The sequence below is a fragment of the Callospermophilus lateralis genome, unplaced genomic scaffold (assembly GCF_048772815.1).
Source record: "Callospermophilus lateralis isolate mCalLat2 unplaced genomic scaffold, mCalLat2.hap1 Scaffold_210, whole genome shotgun sequence".
Taxonomy (NCBI): Eukaryota; Metazoa; Chordata; class Mammalia; order Rodentia; family Sciuridae; genus Callospermophilus; species Callospermophilus lateralis.
This window is the reverse complement of record NW_027513072.1, coordinates 1,833,010-1,851,008: the sequence shown is the minus strand read 5'-3', so window position 1 is coordinate 1,851,008 and position 17,999 is coordinate 1,833,010. Positions and strand designations below refer to the sequence as shown.

Here is a 17,999-nt window from a genome sequence, read left to right as displayed (position 1 = left end):
CCATAGAACAGATAATTTATAAGGAGGTAAGTTTTATTTAACTCAGTATCCAAGATTTGGCAGCTCCTGCAAGTGATCTCTGGTGAGGGTGTTCACCAGATTGTGTGTCAGAAAACAGGGAGGGACCAATCTGGCTCTTTTGATAACAACTCCCTCTTACAGGAACAAATGGGGGCCCATGAGAAGCCATTACTCCCTTGAGAGGGCATCTTGCAGAGTGACTGAGTTACCTCCCACTAGGCCCACCTCTTTCAGGTTCTACCACCTCATCACTGAGGACCAACCCTCCAGCCTTTGAACCTTTGGGATAAACCACATCATATCATCACAAGCTCCAACAAAGCTACCATCATAAGAGCAGGATGTCCCAGTCTACATCATGTGCGTATGTGGGGGTTGGGGAAGGTTGATCTCACAAGTCACTGGAAGCAGCCAGAGCCCCCATTCCAGAACCTCTGTGATGTCACTTCTGTTGTCATGGCAGTCTGGGTGCCAACCCAGAAGAGTTCGTTGGTGGCTTCAGTCTGTGAGACTTGGTGGTCTAGCCATGGCCTCTTCACAGAGTATCACGCCCCCAAATGAACCTCCGATCGAATCCTCATGGCTGAAACCAAGCCTGTTTCCAGCTTTTAATGCAATGCTTCTTATTACAATAAGTGGCATCTTCTTCGCCTTTCCGTGAGTCTCCCATGGAAGGTGTCAGTGTCTTAGACACAGAAGAGAAAATAGACAAGGACAGTACAGAGGCAGGGAGGGAAGTGGAGAGAGAGGGTCAGCAGGGGAAGGAGGATATAGAGTTAGAGGGAACCCAATGTGAAAGCACAGAGGTCTGGAGTGCCTGACACATTTAGGGAACTATGAGAGACTGGTAATGCTGGTGACATTTTGTGGAGTCTCCATGGTCTGTCTCTAACCTGGATATTTAGATCAGTCCTTAAGGCGAGTGAGTCCTACCTCAGGTGAACTAGGCCTTGTGGGGAGCTCTGGGTTTCCCCAGACTAGGACTGAGTCTGGCTCTGGTTTCAGGTGCCGGTGGTTGGCTCAGAATGGGCAGTGGGAATTTGCCGTGGTTTCGGGCCTATTCTTTATACTGTCCTTCAGCAGCCTCATTTTCCTCAACGGGTCAGACCCAGGCATTTTGCACAAAGGTAAGGCCTCAGACCCCTGGAGAAGGAGGTGGTATCCCAAGGGCTGATGCCTATAGGGGTGATTTCAAACATGCTAACCCCCCTCAACCCCACCCCCCGCCCCCGTGGCCTCAGGAGCCCTTCCCTCCATGTCATCATTACTTGGGCCCTGGCACTTCATTTCCCAAGTCACTGAAGTGCGAAAAAACAGAATCCTGGAGGTGTTCCAGCTGCTTTCGAAGCAAGGACTGGGCAGGCTGGCAAGAGAGGCCAGCAGGCCCTTCCAAACCACGCAGTTCACTCCTCCTCCTTCCCATTTTACACACGACTTCAAGCACTGATCACTATTCCAAAAGGGGAGAGCTCTGTATAGAGCTCCTGTGGCTGGACAGCCCTTTCTCTCTGACTGCCGCCCATCTGAGTGGTCAGCTTGCTCAACAGGGACCGGGATTCCCCTGCCCTCCTCCTCCCCACCCTTCTTGTTGCCCAATGATGCTATGGGGCGGCCCCAAGTAGTAGAGTGGTGGAAGGGCCTCCTGCCACTGCCCAAATCTCTTCCCCTGCCAGGCTCCTTAGAAGAGGACCCCAACATTCAATACATAGCACGAGTGAACAACAGGGCCTTTCGCCTGCAGTGGTGCTCGAAGTGTTCTTTCCATCGTCCACCCCGGACCCACCACTGTCCCTTCTGTAATATCTGTGTGGAGGTAAGTAATCCTCCTTCCTGTCCACTCACCAACCCATCCCAGGGCACCTGGCCAGGACCAGGAACTTCACATCATATGTGGTCCAGGGGTGGGTATGAGATCATCTTCCCACACTGCTACAAGTGGCTCTCAGCCACTCTTGGTCACTTATATATGTTATTGCCTCCAGTTCTGCACTTGTCCTGAGACGCTGGCCTTGCTTGCACAGGTGCTGACATGCAAAGGGCACCATCTGTGCTGAGCCTGGTGGAGTCAAGGGGAGGAAAGGCAGTGACTGTCCCACTAGCTTGCTGATACTAGATACCCATAACTTTAGGCCGGCTGCTGCCCTGTTCTGGGTATTGTTGCCTGTCCACCTCTGGGTGTCCAATTGAGGGTTTCCTGGGTTCCGAGTGCTCTTCTCTCATGTGCACACCTTGCACGGGTTTCCAAGTACAGAAGGCTGGCTGGGCTAGAAATTCTTCTCATCCTTACCCAGTATCTGAAAAAATACAGCTTCACAGCTTTTCTGTATCCTGCTCAAAGTGACACCAGGCAGGTCTTGTCTCTAGAGACCTCACTCATGACAAACGACCTGATGAGCCATGGCGTCCTAACTGTGCTCTATCCATGGACGTGCTGGTTTCACCCTGGAGATGGGAGCTCAAGTGCAGGGCCAAGAGCAGGAGGTCTAGGGGCTGGGTTGAGGGGGGGGCTCAAGATTTTGGGGTATTGGGCTAAGCCAAATAGACCCTCAAGGTCTGCCTTCTCTCCTCTAGGACTTTGACCACCACTGCCTGTGGGTAAACAATTGTGTAGGTCAAAGAAATTTCCGCGTATTCGTGCTGCTGCTGGTGTCCCTGTGCCTTTATCTGGTTGTTCTTCTGGCTACCAGTGTGATTTTTCTCATTCGTACAAGACACATGCCCTTGTCGCTGGACTCAGCCATGGCGTATCCACCCAGTCCCAAGGGCCCACACTGGGAAGAGAATGGGTTGTGGGGAGGGACGGACAGCCAAGGGGCAGGACAGCCAAGAGGTGGGGTTAACCGAGGGAGGGCTGATGTTGTGGGCAGGGCTAAAGGGAGAAGCTACTTGGGAGGACCTATGAAGGACAGATTGAAGGCGAGTGGGGTCAGGGAGATGGGCGTGGTAGGATGGACTATGGAGTTAAGAATCTAGGGAGGCCAAGAAGTGGGGTAATGAAGGTTGAAAAGGGTCAAGTGGGAGGCCAGCATGGTGGGGTGAGGTTTCTCTTGGGTGTGCTGGATTAATTGTCCAGTCCAGGGAGGCAAAAGTGGGTGGGCGGGGCCAGCCAGGGCGGGGCTAATGAGGGCTGTCGGTCGTTGGGCGGGGCCAGGAGAGAACAGTTTGTCTGTTCTTCTTAGCTTGTGTATGCACAGCATCGCAGTAGCTGTACCCGTCTTGGTACTCCTGCTGCCTGTCATTCTGCTCCTGATGATACAGGCTGTGTCGGTGAGCAAGGTAAGCGAGTACTGCAATACCAGACGGTGCGGAGGCATCTTGCATCTTTGGGAATCCGGCACTTTCGGCTGATCTTCACTGCCCTTGGTCCTGATGGTGCCTCATGAGTCCTTCCAGACCCACCCCTTAAGATGCAGCTCAGATCTTTCCTCCCCCTGGAGCTCAGTGGTCATTCTTCCTCGTGGGTGCATTGCATGGAGAGCCTGTTATTTGAGGGATGGGTGCATCCTGCGCTTGTGTTGATAAGAACCCTGCGATCAGAATAACACCAGCAGACACCTAGGGAAACGCTTGAGACGGGGGTCGGTCCTGAGTGGTGTAGCAGCCTGCAAGAAACTGAGCTTGGCGAGGCCAGCATTGTAGAGGAGGACGTGCCACTCTTCCTGTCCTAGGTGTGATTTTGCAAAGGTGGAAGACAGGAGGGTGTTGTCTGTGAGAGGCACACCTTTGCAAAAAGGCAGAGAAACCCGAATGTAGGATGTTAAGGAAATGAGGAAGGAACGATTCTAAATCAAACCCAAGGTGCCAGATAATTTATAAGGAGGAGTCAAGATTAAAAAGCCCCTAAAAGTTGAGCGTGAAATTTAGTTTTGATGAAGTGGAAACCTGGGAGGCATGGTGGGATTTAAAAAAAAAAACACAACAAAAACTCATTTATTGAGGAATAAATTAAAACTGCAAAATTCACCCTTTTAGTCTAGGATACGGGATTTTGACAACTGGATACTGTCCTGCATTCTCCAGCATGATCAAGATTAGGCAGTTTCTTTACTCCAGAATATCCTTTCATTCACCTGTTGTTGTCAGTCTCTCTCCCTATGTCCTTCTGGTTTTTCTTTTTTTCCAGGATCACATGTAAATGGAGTCATTGCCTTCTTTTCTCTGGCTTTATTTATTTAGGACAATGTATTTGAGATTTATCAACGTTGTCGCTCATATCAGTATTTTATTTCTTTTATTGCTGTGTAGAAGCGTATGGATGCCCTATAGATTGTTTATACATTCATCAAACGAAGGATTTTTTACATTATGTCTAGTTTTTGCCAGTATTTTTGTTTGTTTTGTTTTGTTTGTTTCATACTAGAAATTGAACCGGGGGGTGTTTAATCACTGAGGCACATTCCTAGCACCCCTCAAATTATGTTAATTTTTTTTTTTTAATTTTGAGACAGGGTCTCACTAAGTTGCTTAGCGCATCACTAAGTTGCTGAGGCTGACTTTGAACTTGCCATCCTCTTGCTTCAGGCTCCCAAGCCTCTGGGATTATAGGTGTGGGCCACTATGCCTAGCTAGTTTGGGGTAGTTATAAATAAAGCTGCCCCAAACATTGATGCACAGGCATGTGAACATAAGTTTTCATTTTTGTTGAATAAATTCTTAAGGGTGGCATTGCTGAGTCATAAGGTAAACACGTGTGGAACTTTGTAGGAAATTGCCAAATTTGTCTTCCAAAACAACTGTAAGGTTTCTAAATTCTACCAGCAATGTTGGGAATTCCAGTTGCTTCACATCCTCACCAACATTTCACACTTTTTTTTTTTTCAAATATATTTTAGGTATCAGTTGACCTTTTATTTATTTATATGCAGTGCTAAGAATCGAATTCAGTGCCTCACACACACTAGGCAAGCATTGTACCACTGAGCCACAACCCCAGCCCCTCACACTGTCCTTTGTTATTTTGTTTTGTCTTTTAATCAAACCTGTCTTATTAAATGAGTCGTAGTATTTCATTAAGGTTCCAGGTTGTGTTTTCCTAATGAGTAATGATGTTGAGCCTATTTTCATGTCTGTTTGGCCTTCATTAGGTCTTTGGTAAAATGTTTACTCCTGGCAGGGCACAGTGGCGCACACCTGTAATCCCAGCAGCTTGGGAGGCTGAGACAGGAGGATTCCGAGTTCAAAGCCAGCCTCAGCAAAGCGAGGCACTAAGCAACTCTGTGAGAACCTGTCTCTAATAAAATACACACAAAAAAATGGACTGTTGATGTGCCTCAGTGGTTGAGTGTCCCTATATTCAATCCGTGGTACCCACTCCCCCCAAAACCGTTTACTCCAATCTTTTGCCCATTTGAAAAAACGGTTGTTTTCTTATTGAGTTTTAAGAGTTTTCTACATCAGATTCAGATCTAGGTTTTGCACATCTCTTCTTGCAATCTGTGACTTGTCATTCCATTTTCTTCATAGCATCTTCCCAAGAGCAGGAGTCCTTAGTGTTGTTTTTCTAGGACTAGGGGTTGAATCAGGGGTGCTCAACCACTGAGTTCTCCCTCAGCATTTTGTGGCTGTTGTACATTCTACATAGAAAATTGTCATCTGTGAAGAACAGTTTCATTACCTTCTTTCCAATCTGTGTATCTTTATTGCTTTTTCTTTTTAGTGTTGAATAGGAATGATAGGGGTGGGCATCTCTGCCCTGGGATTCCTTTAGTATGGCAATCTCTTGACTAAAGGCTCTTTCAGTAAGACTGGTGGGCAGCATCAGTGGGGGAGGGGACGCTGCAGACCCCGAGACAGTGAACAGACAGAGGAGCCTACCTGCTCATCACCTCCCATCCTTTTAGTCCCCAGCCCACCACTGCCATATCTGGTCCTCCTCCCACCTGAGACTCTGTGCTTGGCCCTTATTCATCAGCCTTGTGGTCTGCCTTTACTTTGAGCTTGACCTTTACTGCTTTGTGTACTGAAGGCCTTCAGCCCAGATTTTCCTGGGCCATGTGATTTTTGACTAGGAAACTATGATGTGGCCTCCCCACTGCCCGTGTCCTCCCAGATAGTGAAATTCAGTTAAGGCATAATTTTAGAAAAAAAAATGAGAGGTGGGGAAATGAAGTGGGAGTGGGGTGGTGACATTGTCTTTGGAGCAATTGAGCAGCACAAGGAAGAGTTTAAAAGGTATCTGAAAGGGGCTGTGGTTGTAGCTCAGTGGCAGAGAACTTGCCTAGCATGTGTGAGGCACTGAGTTTGATCCTCAGCACCCCATACAAATTAAAAAAAAATAATAAGGTCTATCAACAACTAAAAAATATTTTTTTTAAAAAAGGGGGGTGTGTGGAAGGATGAGGTAAGAGGACAGGTGTGGCCAATGGAGACAGAACAAGGATCTTGCACAGGGAGGCACAGGATGATGAGGAGCCCTGAGAAGGCAGGAGAAAGGAGTGCAGTGTCAGCACTGTCTGCGGAGAGCTGCTCACAAGTGGGTCAAGGGAGGTCACTCTTCCTAGGAGCATAGGAAGGCAGGAGGCCCTGGGTCACTCTTGGGCTCCCCTGCCCTTAGAATCTTGCTCCAGGCCTGGGCTGAGCCCTGGCTAAGCTGACTGACTTAGGAGGAGTCACTGGGAGATGGCCTTGCCCAGTCCTGCTGATTCTGAGCTCCTCTTCCCATCCCCATCTCCCTCCAGGGCAAATCACTCCGGAACAACAACCCCTTCGACCAGGGCTGTGCCAACAACTGGTATTTGACCATTTGTATGCCAGAGGGACCCAAGTGAGTTGGTAAACTGAAGGCTCAAGTGGTGGATCTCTGGGGCTGGTGGGAGGGGGGTGAGATAAAGCTGGGTTTTCTTCTTTGGTCCCTGACCCCAGCTCCCAGGCCCTGTCACCCATTGTCCTTTCCTTTGGGGTTTTCTCCAGGGCACTCTGGGAGCCTCTGGGAACGTCCCTATTCATTGCCCTTCTAGGTTCTTGCCCTAAGAAATGGAGTAGAGGGGAAATGCAGCCTGGATGAGACTCCTGGCTGGGATCCCTGGGCTCTGTGCTTTCCAAGCTGAGGGTGAGGGTGGTCAGGGGGACCAGGCCAAGGTGGGTAGTGACTCCCTGCATTTGGTCTATCACGCCCCAGGTACATGTCTGCAGCTACTTGGATGCAGCAGGCGAAAGGCACGGAGTGGGACCCTGAGCAAGGGGACCCAGTGCACAAACGGTTCTCGCCACAATATTCCCGTCAACACCGTCCCACAGAGCTCCCTGGGCCCACATCTCCAACACATGGGCAGGGCCCCCCAGGGAGTGGCGAGGCTGCAGCTTTACAGGAGGTGAGGAATAGTGGGTGTGCATTGGGAGAAGGATGTCTGTGGGTCACACATGTGTTGGGGGAGGCTCCTGAGGTTGGGCTGGCCCTGAAGCTGAAGCACATGGAGCTTAAGGAACGGAAATATGAACCTGAGTGTGCGGGTTCCAGGTTTCAGAGTACTCCCAGGTGTTGCTGAATAGCAAAGAGAAAAGACTACACCACTAATTTGCTAGTTGGCCTTGGCCAGTCCCTTACCTTTCTAGGCCTCAGTTTCCTCAGTTATTAATGAGGACTGAGACTAGTAATTTATGTTTTAAAGGAGATACTTTTTTGGGGGGGAGGGGGACAGGGAATTGAACTCAGGGCACTCGACCCCTGAGCCACATCCCCAGCCCTATTTTGTATTTTATTTAGAGACAGGTTCTCACTAAGTTATTTAGTGCCTCACTTTTGCTGAGGCTGGCTTTGAACTTGTGATCCTCCTGCCTCAGCCTCACAGGCCACTAGAATTATAGTCATGGGCCACTGTGCCTGGCTCTTTTTTTTTTTATGGAAATTTGTACTTGAAATCCCATTTGAAATATATGAAGTGGAGCATTAGGAGTGCAGTAGGGTAGATAACCCATGATGCCCACCAAGGGCCCTTGCATTACTTGGGGTACCAGCCCTCTCCTTTGTCCTGTCTCCTGGGGCCCAGAGCCATGACTGTGAACTGCAGGGTAGAAGCTAGAAAGAACACCCATGTATTGACTTATGTGTTTAGATTTCCATCAGCCCGATGCCGCAGCAAAAAGCCCACAGAGAAGACTTGGCCTCCCATCCACGAGCCTCTCACTCACCCATTCACACTGCTGGATACCAGGACATCTGAACTTCATCTTTTGAGCCTCCATGTGGAGGCCACTCGTAGCTGAGCCCTCAATCACTCCCCTATTGGGAGTGCTAAGACTTCCATTCCTGTTGTATATTTGTAAATAGTTTTTACTTCTTCCTATGGCTGCTCTGTCTGTTTGTTCTAGGTTTAGAGAAGCGCTGTTTCCTGGGGATGTAGGGAGGCTCTGAGGGGTTGGAACAAAGCCCTCTTGGAAGGGAAAGATCCTTGCTCTCTGAGAACCCAAGCTAGGGAACCAACATTGTCTAGCTCATTGACCTTGAGCAAGACACTTGTCATTTCTCTCATCCTTAAAATGTGGCAACAGTAATAATCACAGTGACTGACCTGGCTGGCTTCCTGGCAAGGGCTGGAGATGGGAGGAGAGAAAACCCCCAGCTAGCACTAGGGATGGAGCAAGCCCTGTCCTGCAGCATCCCTGTCTGACTACAGGGGGTGCCAGCTGCCCAGGAATTTGAAAACCAAGTCTGGCCCAGCCCTCTAGTGGGAGGTGAGCCAGCCTGAGTCAGTCTGGAGCCCCCTCCTGGGCGCCTCCTCCCCAGATGTGGGAGGGTGGGGGCATTCATCCTGCATCTCTCCTGCAACTGTGTCCCACCCTGGTCCCTTCCCCCTGGGGTGCATCAGGTGCTGGTTCTGGTCCTGTCCCTGGGGTAGACTCAGGAATTTTGAGTCTGCAGGCCCCAGAGTGTTGGGCAGGGGGCATATCAAACCGTGTGTCTGTTAGTCTCCAGAGTGTGATCTTGGGACTGGGAATAATATCACCTTCTTAGTAGGTTGTTGGAGGAGGAGGTGAGGTGTTTCATCTAGTGCACAGCAGGCAAGCAATGGATGCAGCTGGAATGATTTATGGTTATTTTCTCCACTAGTTGGGCGACCCAACCATGTCAGAATTTCCAGAGTACTATTAGTGGTTGTGGGGCTCTCTGAATTTGTATCAAGGACCCCATATCATCTTGCCACATGAAGCATCAGGACAGACAAACTATACTGCTTCTTTCCATACTAGTATCTGGGTGAAACCATCTTGTGTGATAAAGGTGGAGGCAAAAGGATGTCACCCAAGGGGTCAGATGCATGTCCCTAGTTTGTGTGTGTGTGTGTGTGTGTGTGTGTGTGTGTGTGAGAGAGAGAGAGAGAGAGAGAGAGAGAGAGAGAGAGAGAGAGAGAGAGAGAGAGAGAGTATGCACATGTTTGGTATGAGCTCATCCTCAGGGGTGTGTTCGCCCAGCCCCTTATCATTTCTGACCAACTTTAGGAGGTCGGTGACCTATGATGCAGGATGTGTCTCCAAGTCTCCAGACCACAAAGTCCCACGACAAGACTGCTCTTCCCTCTTCCTTTCCTCCTCAACCTCTCCTGGGAAGCCCAGGCCCAGCCCCACCCGCCTGCCCTGGCTTGAACTCCAACACTTCTCATCCCCTTTCCCTGTCCCAATATCTATCTCCCTGGGCTCAAGTCCTTTTGGGGCTTAAGGCTTTTCTCAAATCTTATTCCTGCTCACTTCCTCTGTCTGGGAAGCCCAAGTTCATGGGCACATGGCAGAGAAAGAGGGGAGGAGTCCCTGTGCCCAGGTTTTAGTGCCTGTGAACCTGTGTGTGCAGTAGGGATGGCTCAACCCTGCTGACCAACAGGGGGAAAGGCCGAGTGGGGAAGCCAGAGGCTCCCAAGCTCATTCCCAAAGGACAGCCCTCCCAATAAACTGGATCTGAGTGAGGGAGGAGAGAGGTGGTCCAGGAGCCTGGGCCAAGGCCTGGATGTGCATCATGGAACTGCCTGGGTGGGGGAGTGCTGGAGGGAGTCCAGCTCCAAGCGGGGCCCAGAAGGCCAGGCCCCAGTCTCTGAGGAGTTCATGCTGCCTCCTCCAGCCCCGCTGGCTATCCCCCTGCCATCCTGCCTATCCCCCTGCCATCCTGCCTGGTTCAGGTCTGCACTCATTGGCTCCCTGCCTTCAGGTATACAGGGCCTCACTCATTCTCAGGCAAGGGCCTTTTAAGTCCTAAGCTAGATGTGACACATCTCCTTGACAATCTGGTCCTCAGTTTCCCCACTAGAAAAGGATGTAATTTCCCTCAGATTCTCAAAAGAGGACATGGCCTTTCCAAAGGCAAAGACTTCCTGCTCTGGGATGAAGATTTTAGGTGTGTCCGCGCCCTGCCCCCAGCCTAGGATTCCTAGGATTTCCTTAAGAAAGACCCTTGGATCAGGCTCATTGCTTCTTGAGCATTAAGTGGGACATAGAACATTACTTCCTTTGACGTCCTCCACCATACCCTCTACCCTAAGCCTTGGGCCAGTCTTGTGACTCCTTGCCAAGTTGAGAGGACCCAACTGGGCTGCACCCCCTTCCCTTTTTGCCCCCTTCTCATTTCTGCTGAATGTGCCCTTGATTCTCAGACATGCCCCACCCAATCCTTGGCCCATGGATAAGGCAAGGGGTGTCATAGGGGACCAGTTATGGGGCCCACTCTCCACCTACCCAGGAAACTCTGCCATCCCTGGGCCAGAGCCAAGAAATGGCCCCCACGCCTGCAGGGCTACCAGGTGCCCACAAGCTCCTAGAACCGTAATGCCAGATTCGTGGGACCCCAATAGACCTCCAGGAGCCGAATCTGATGCAATTACACAAGAGTCTTTATTGCAGGCTCGCGCCTGGACTCTCAACCGTTTACAATACAGCGGTCCTGAGTAGTGAGTCCCAACCCTTAGTTAGTGAGAATTTATAGGTTTTGGGGGGATACACTATGCATCACAACATCACACAGAAAATCATTTTATACCGCGGGAAAATCAAACAACAATTCTTAACATTGATGAGCACATTCATTGGCCGGAACAAGTTGGGTAAGGGTAGTGGGTGAATTCAAATGGTGGATATATTTGAACTGATTGGTTTAGGCCCGGAAGGGTTGCAAGAGTCTCTATGCCAAACTGCAGGGTTGCCTAATCATGTTATACATCACGGAAACTACTGGGAGGTCACCAGACATTTCAGATATTTTTCCTGTCTCCTGCTGATTGGTGGTTGCTAGGGGGTTGCTATGGGTCCTCACCTAGCTTAACTGAGTCAGGGTCACCTAGCACCACAGATCCCTTTTGTTAAACAACTCAGCAGGGTGGGTATGTGCCTAAGAACCTTCTGTGGGTTTTTCCAAGGACAAGAGTCATGCCCCCTCCCTCTGGACAGGCCTTGAGGTAGAAGCTGATTTCTCAAAAATGGAGTCACATCAGTTTCTCAGAACCTGGGATGGAGAGCCTAGCATCTCCAGACCTTTCCTCATGGGCCTCTTGGGAAGTCAGGGCATATAGGATGAGACTCAACCTAGTCACCCAGCTCTGCCGCCAACTAATGTGCCACAGGAGCATCCGTCTTCCCTTTGCTAAAACTTGGAGTCCTCAAGGTAATCATAGATATCACACTGAGGGTCACAGACTCTTAAGTCTTTAGGGAGGGTAGGGACTCAGGGATACCTCATCCAGCTGTCTGCCACCCCCAGTTTTGCAGATGGGGCTCTTAGGTCCTGCAGAGGGAAGAGTTTGCCCAAGATAACCTGGTGGCATCAGCCTGATGGCTTTCTCTGGTTCCCAGGGGACCACTCTCATTCCTGCTTCCAGGGCCATTCCAGCAGGGGAAGGGCTTGGACAGTGACCACAGGGCCCCACTCTCGAGGCAAACTTAGAGCTGGCAGTGAAGTTCAGCACAGGGCTGTCTACTGAAAAGGCGGCCAGTTTGAACCCCTCTCCAACCCTGCACTGTGCCCATAGTGCTCCTGCTGCCTCTGGCTCAGCCCTGTCCTGCTCTGCCCTGAGGGCCCCACCCAAGAAGGCCTGCAAGTGGCTGAGGGTGAGGCAAGGCTAGGACCCCTGGGGCAGAGGAGCTGGTTGTCTGAGGAAGTGGGGGTGTCCTGCCCCTTTTACACACTTTAGAATTCCTTTGTTCTCATGCCTTCACTTCCTCACAACCTGCTTACTTGACCTAAAAGATGGAGTGATCCAAGGGTCAGAAGGAAGTGGATCAGGGGTCCTGGCAAGAAGGGAGCAGCCTAGGAGGCATTCATTAACAGCCCCTACAACTCCCTGCAGGGAGGAATAATCCCTGGAGGCTGGTAACCTTGGCAACAGGTGGCAAAGGGGAAGTGCTCTAGAGGTATTAACATTTTATTACTTTTCCTTTCAAACCAGCCTCCATCTTTCTGATCTGACCCATTATTTATTACTTGCACTGTCCTTTTGTCCCCACCAACAACACTTTCTGAATATGTGTCCTATGAAGACAATGAAATTTGATTCCACGTGTACAGACCACTGATTACTTCAATTTTCCTTACTTCCAATCACCTCTCCCCGTACCTTCGACCTCCCTGCTTCGTTATCATAAATATCCCTAAACCTTATGGGGGAGAGATCTGAGACTTGATCTGTCTTCTGGCTTGGCTGCCTCCTAAATAAACCTTTTCTCCTTTGCAAAACTGGTCATTTTGAGAAAGTAATTTGGGAAGACAGAGAGACATACTAAGTGTCAAAAGCAGCGCCATAAACCGCTAAATGTGAAAGGCTCCCTCCAACACTTGCAACTTTGAGGGCAATGTGCAAAGGAGGGTGTAAAATTGTATAGCTCTACCCTGCCTCCACCTCTAGACCAGCCCCTATCTATCCTCCCTCTGCAAATACTAACACCCCATACCAACAGGTTGCTGTCTGTCTCTCTGGAGATAGCCTGCTTTTCCCCAAAGGGGTCTCTCTCTTAAGATAAGCCCCCATTCTTCCTTGAATATGTATCTACTTCACAAATAAACCTCTGTCTCTGCCTTTGACTGGTGCATGGTAAAATTCTTTTCTGTCATGTCTGCAAGAACCCTGCTGGCCCTGAGTCAAGTTCTCCCTTTCTCTGGAAACTTCTCAGACCATTCTTCAGAGAAATATCTTCTCCTGTGACAGGTTCAGTGATTGGCATGCCATCTATGGGAGGCGGGTGGCCAGGACCATGCCTAATTCAGTAACTGACTGTCATGGAGAAGAGATCTCTTCCAAGAAGGGCAGCAAAGAATTTCAGCATGAGTCTGGCAAAGGCAGAGACAAAGGTTTATTTAGAAAGCAGATACACATTTAAGGGAGAATGCCATCTGTCTCAAGAGTGAGAAGCCCCTCCTGGAGTTGGAGGTCCAACATTTGTAGAAGGGCCATAGTCAGGGACAGGACTGAGGTGGAGACAGGGTGGAGCTGCACAATTGTAAGCTCAGTTTTCCCTGAGTTTATGTATTTCCCTCATTTTACAAGGACATGAGCCAAGAGCCTGTCAAGATTTTAACACAGTGACTCCCACTCCTTGCCTGTCCTCAAGCTTGTCTCTTTTGTCTAAAGAAAACACAGAGACCAAGCTAGAATTTCATAGGACCAAGCAAATGGGGAAAGGGCCGAGAAAGGAGTGCAGGTTTGGGGTTTGGGGAGGGAATACTGAGAAGAGAGCTCTGGCTGTCTCCCTATTCATTCGTACCTACTCCCTTTCTTGCAGTTTTGGAGAGAATACAGGTATGGGGGGAAGGCTGCAAAAGGGGTGGGGGGAGGCTTTCTTTTTGCCCCAGTGGTATCTGAAGAGCCAAAGTGGGCAGCAGGACAGAAGCTGACTCTCTTGCCTAGCTGACTCACAGTTTTTATTATGTGATTGCTTGTTTTCTTTTGGCTGACTATACCTACCCTCAATTTTGCCTAAACACACACACTGGCTCATTAATTTAGAGGCATATGCTGAATACCCACCAGTGACAAGAGTAAGATGTGACCCCGTGCTCATTGTTCACAGACCTAGAAAGGGAGATGGACACTTAAAGAGTTAGTAAAAAAGATGAAAAGTGCCAAAACAAGTAGGACTGTCTGTGAATGTATTAATCATACCTTTATATTCTACTTTTTGTTGTTATTGTTGTAGTTTTTAAATAAGGGACTGCTTCTTTGGGGTTATCCATTTCCTACAGACAGTAAAAAACTGCCTAAGGCACACCTCTTATATGCATACCAACCACTGGGGGTGGGGGCTATACTTCTAACCTCTTCTTTTAGCAAGCTCTTAATGTTCCCTTTACCTAATTGCCCCAGGGCCAGGTACCAGATTGCAGTGGACATTCCTAAATGCTGCAGCCTTTTGGAGTTAGCCAAACCAAACAATTCAAAACTTATGCTCCTTTACCCAGTCCTTCCCTTAAAAACCACAATAAAGGCTCTGACCTTGTTTTCTGACTGACCTGGTATTTCCCTGTGTGTCCCCATTCACAGCCTGCAGTGCCTTCTCTTTGTAGGGGTCAGTAGTATAAGTACTTTCTTCCTTCATAACAGTATTTTCTTTGTCTATGTGACTTAACACACATTTCAAACAATCCTGGGATTGGGTATGATGGTGCATACCAGTAATCCCAGCAGTTCAGTAGGCTGAGACAGGAAGATAACAAGTTCAAAGCCACCTCAGCAATTTAGCAAGGCCCTGTCTCAAAATAAAAAATAAAAAAAAAGGCTGGGGATGTATGATATACTCAATGATTAAGTGCCCTTGGGCTCAATCCATGGTGTCCAAACAACCAAGGGAAAAAAAAAACAACCACCACCATTTCTGGTTACACTTAAAACAGTGAATACCTATATCTCCCCTACTATTTTGTTTAGTATAAACAAACATAACTAGATAAGAGTTTGTTCCCCACATGGGTTCTGTTTCATCATTCTCAGAGCAAAGAGTCTACTTATTTGTTTATGAACTACCTTAGTATTCCTGGGATGCTAAAATAAAAAATAACAAATTTATTCCTCACAGTTCTGGGGACTGGAAAATGTAAGGTCATGGTACCAGCTTTCCTGATTCATAAATAACTTCCTGCTATGTCCTCACTTACTGAAAGGGGCAGATAAGCCCCCTTGGCTTATTTTGAAGAACACTATTCCATTTTTAAAGATAGTAATCTCTGGCAATAGGCATGCACTGTATACAGGAATATAGGGCTCTGCCCTCATGACTTCATCATCTCCCATAGGCCCCACTTCCTGATGCCATCCCCTTGGAGGCTTAGAAATTCAACATATGAATTTGGGGGTTGGAAGTAGGAATACAAACATTCAGACCATAGCAAGAATTTTTGTTTAAGAAACTGGGTGGGGGCCTGGGGCTAAAGCTCAGTGGTAGAGCGCTTGCCTCACCCGTGTGAGGCACTGGATTTGATCCTCAGCACCACATTAAAAAATAAATTCATAAACAAAAATATTGTCTCCATCAACAACTAAAAAAAAAGAAAGAAAGAAAGAGGGGCTGTGGATGTGGCTCAAGTGGTAGCGTGCTCACCTGGCATGCTCGGTGCCCTGGGTTCGATCCTCAGCACCAAATACAAATTAAAGATGTTGTGTCCGCTCAAAAAAAAACTATAAAATAAATATCAAAAAACTCTCTCTCTCTCTCTCTCTCTCTCTATCTTTCTGTCTCTCTCTCTCTCTCTCTCTTTAAAAAAAGAAAGAAAGAAACTGGGTGGGATTTGGAGGCTGTTGCTGGGGAATTTTGAGGAATTAGGAATATCCTATATGTAATGAATTCTTAGTAAGTTTCAAACAAAAACCAGGTAGTCTGACAACTTCTGAATATCAAAGAAAACTATCCATTTCTAGAACTTCAATTGCCAGGCTCCTCTGTGTTTGCAAAGTATCTTTATAGCTAATCTGTCATTACTCACATTACTGATAATAGTTGAGAGATGCTATAAGACTCACTTGTCTTGAAATACCTTGGCCAATAACCTGGGTTTCCTCCTACTCTATTTGGTATAAATTGCCTAGTTATAGCCTCTATCAAAGGGTAATTTAAGTTATCTGGCAGGGGAGAAATGTGTCTCTTTGATGATTTGCAGCTGTTGAAGATTTCTAGTAACTAGCTTGACATAGAAATGTGGGGATGTTTCTCAAGAAATATCAGCTTAGAGGGCTGGGGTTGTGGCTCAGTGGTAAAGTGCTTGCCTAGCATGCAGAAGGCACTGGGTTCCATCTTCAGCACCACATAAGTGTAAAATGAAGATATTGTGTCCACCTAAAACTAAGAAATAAACATTTTTTTTTAAAAAAAAGAAATATCAGCTTAGGGTTTAATTCTGCTAATTCTGGGTATTCTTAGATGACCCCTAAAGCTCAAGTGTTGAAGAGTTGGTCCCCAATGCAGCAGTGTTCAAAGATGGGGGTCTTTGAGAACAGATTAAATCACAAGGACTCTGACTTCAACAATGCATTCATTCATTTATGGTTCAGGGTTTACTGGGTCTTTAGTGAGAGGCTTTGTTATAAAAGCAAATTCTCCTTTGCTTTCTAGGCACCACGAGGTCAATAGCTTTGGTCTACCACATGCTCCCTCAGTGATGTTCTGCCTCACTATAGGCCTAAAAGCAACAGAATCAGCTAATCATAGAATGAAACCTCTGAAACTATAACCCAAATATAAATATTTTCTCTTTTCTAGTTGTATATCTTAAGTATTTTGTCAGTGACACAAAGCTGATCAACAAACTGAATTCCAATCTTTTCCTTGGACATATTACCACAAATCAGTTTGGATAATCACTTTGGCAGACACTGAGACTGACTGGGGCAGGATAGGTGTTCAATAAAATTTATTGCATATTCAGTTGAATGAATGGAAGCATTACTGCATCAGTTCCAGCTGTGATTTGCATAGAACAGGGTCCAACTCTAGTTATACAAAGCAAATAGAGAAATTCCTGGAAGGGTATCAGGAGTTCATAGAATTAAGGCAGTTATCTGGATTGTGGCAGATTGCAGAATCAAGGCAGTTCCAGGGAGCTGGCACAAATCCACAGGTTCATGAATAATCTGTCCCTAGAATTGCCATTAGCCCCACCTCCAGCATCACTTCTGATCCAGGATTCAAATTCCTGGGACTTCAATGGTCTAAATTACCTGTTTGAAATAATTAACCCAAAGGAGATAAAAGAAGGGTCTTCAACTCCCAAGATGGGAGGCTGCAATGGAAGACACATACTAAGAATTGTTCCAATAAAGCCTTCACACAATAAGAAAAATTTCAAAAAAGAATATGGTGGTAATAGAAGAGGGGAATTAGATATTGCACTGTGAAGAAAGACAAATGTCATTCACATTGATACTAAAAGAGAGATGGGCTGGGTGGGGGGGGGCGGCAGTTACTGGTAAAGTAGGAAATATAAGGGTGTAGTTTCAGAAGAAGAAAAAAGTGACCATCACAGTCCTCATGTACCTGGCCAGACAGCTACAAGTACCTGGACAATGGGGTACAGAAAATAAGTATTTCATGGAGTTCCCAGGCTAACATAGGAGCTGAATCAACCCTTAACCACGTGAATGAGAAGTAAAACTCTATTTATACATGTTGTGTCAAAATGCATTCTACTGTCATGTAGAATAGAACAATTAAAAAAAAAAAAGAATCAGCCGTTAATACCTGGCAATTATTTATCTCTTTTTCTATAAGAATCTCTTTTCTAGCCAATCGCAGTGGTGCACAGCCAGTAATCCCAGTGGCTCGGGAGTCTGAGACAGGAGGATCGTGAGTTGAAAGCCAACCTCAGCAATGGCGAGGTGCTAAGCAACTCGTGAGACCCTGTGTCTAAAGAAAATACAAAAAAGGGCTGGGAATGTGAATCTGCGGTCAAGTGCCCTGAGTTCAATCCAAAGACCCCCTCAAAAAAAGAATCTTCTCTGCTGCACGCTGCCCAGTCATCTGGCCCAGCTGACGGTGACCTGTGGACTCTCTGACAGAAGAGTCACCTGGCCCTCGAATGCACC

At 47.6% G+C, this 17,999-nt stretch overlaps 1 protein-coding gene across 1 annotated transcript; it reads left to right on the top strand.

Moving 5' to 3' along the window:
* The first annotated feature begins 547 nt into the window (after positions 1–547).
* Positions 548–6,788, top strand: LOC143389321 (palmitoyltransferase ZDHHC19-like). Its single transcript, XM_077108218.1, has 6 exons — positions 548–678; positions 1,027–1,148; positions 1,695–1,834; positions 2,593–2,765; positions 3,216–3,291; positions 6,726–6,788. Exons 1-6 carry the CDS (start codon positions 548–550, stop codon positions 6,786–6,788), a joined length of 705 nt encoding a protein of 234 aa, XP_076964333.1.
* Positions 6,789–17,999: the final 11,211 nt, after the last annotated feature.

What these genes read in the sequence shown, in the direction of transcription:
- LOC143389321 (XM_077108218.1), top strand. Translation starts at nt 548, where the DNA reads ATGGCCTCTTCACAGAGTATCACGCCCCCAAATGAACCTCCGATCGAA. An exon ending in GGCATCTTCTTCGCCTTTCC is followed by an intron (nt 679 to 1,026) that starts GTGAGTCTCCCA and finishes CTCTGGTTTCAG; the next exon opens with GTGCCGGTGGTTGGCTCAGA. An exon ending in TCGCTGGACTCAGCCATGGC is followed by an intron (nt 2,766 to 3,215) that starts GTATCCACCCAG and finishes GTGTATGCACAG; the next exon opens with CATCGCAGTAGCTGTACCCG.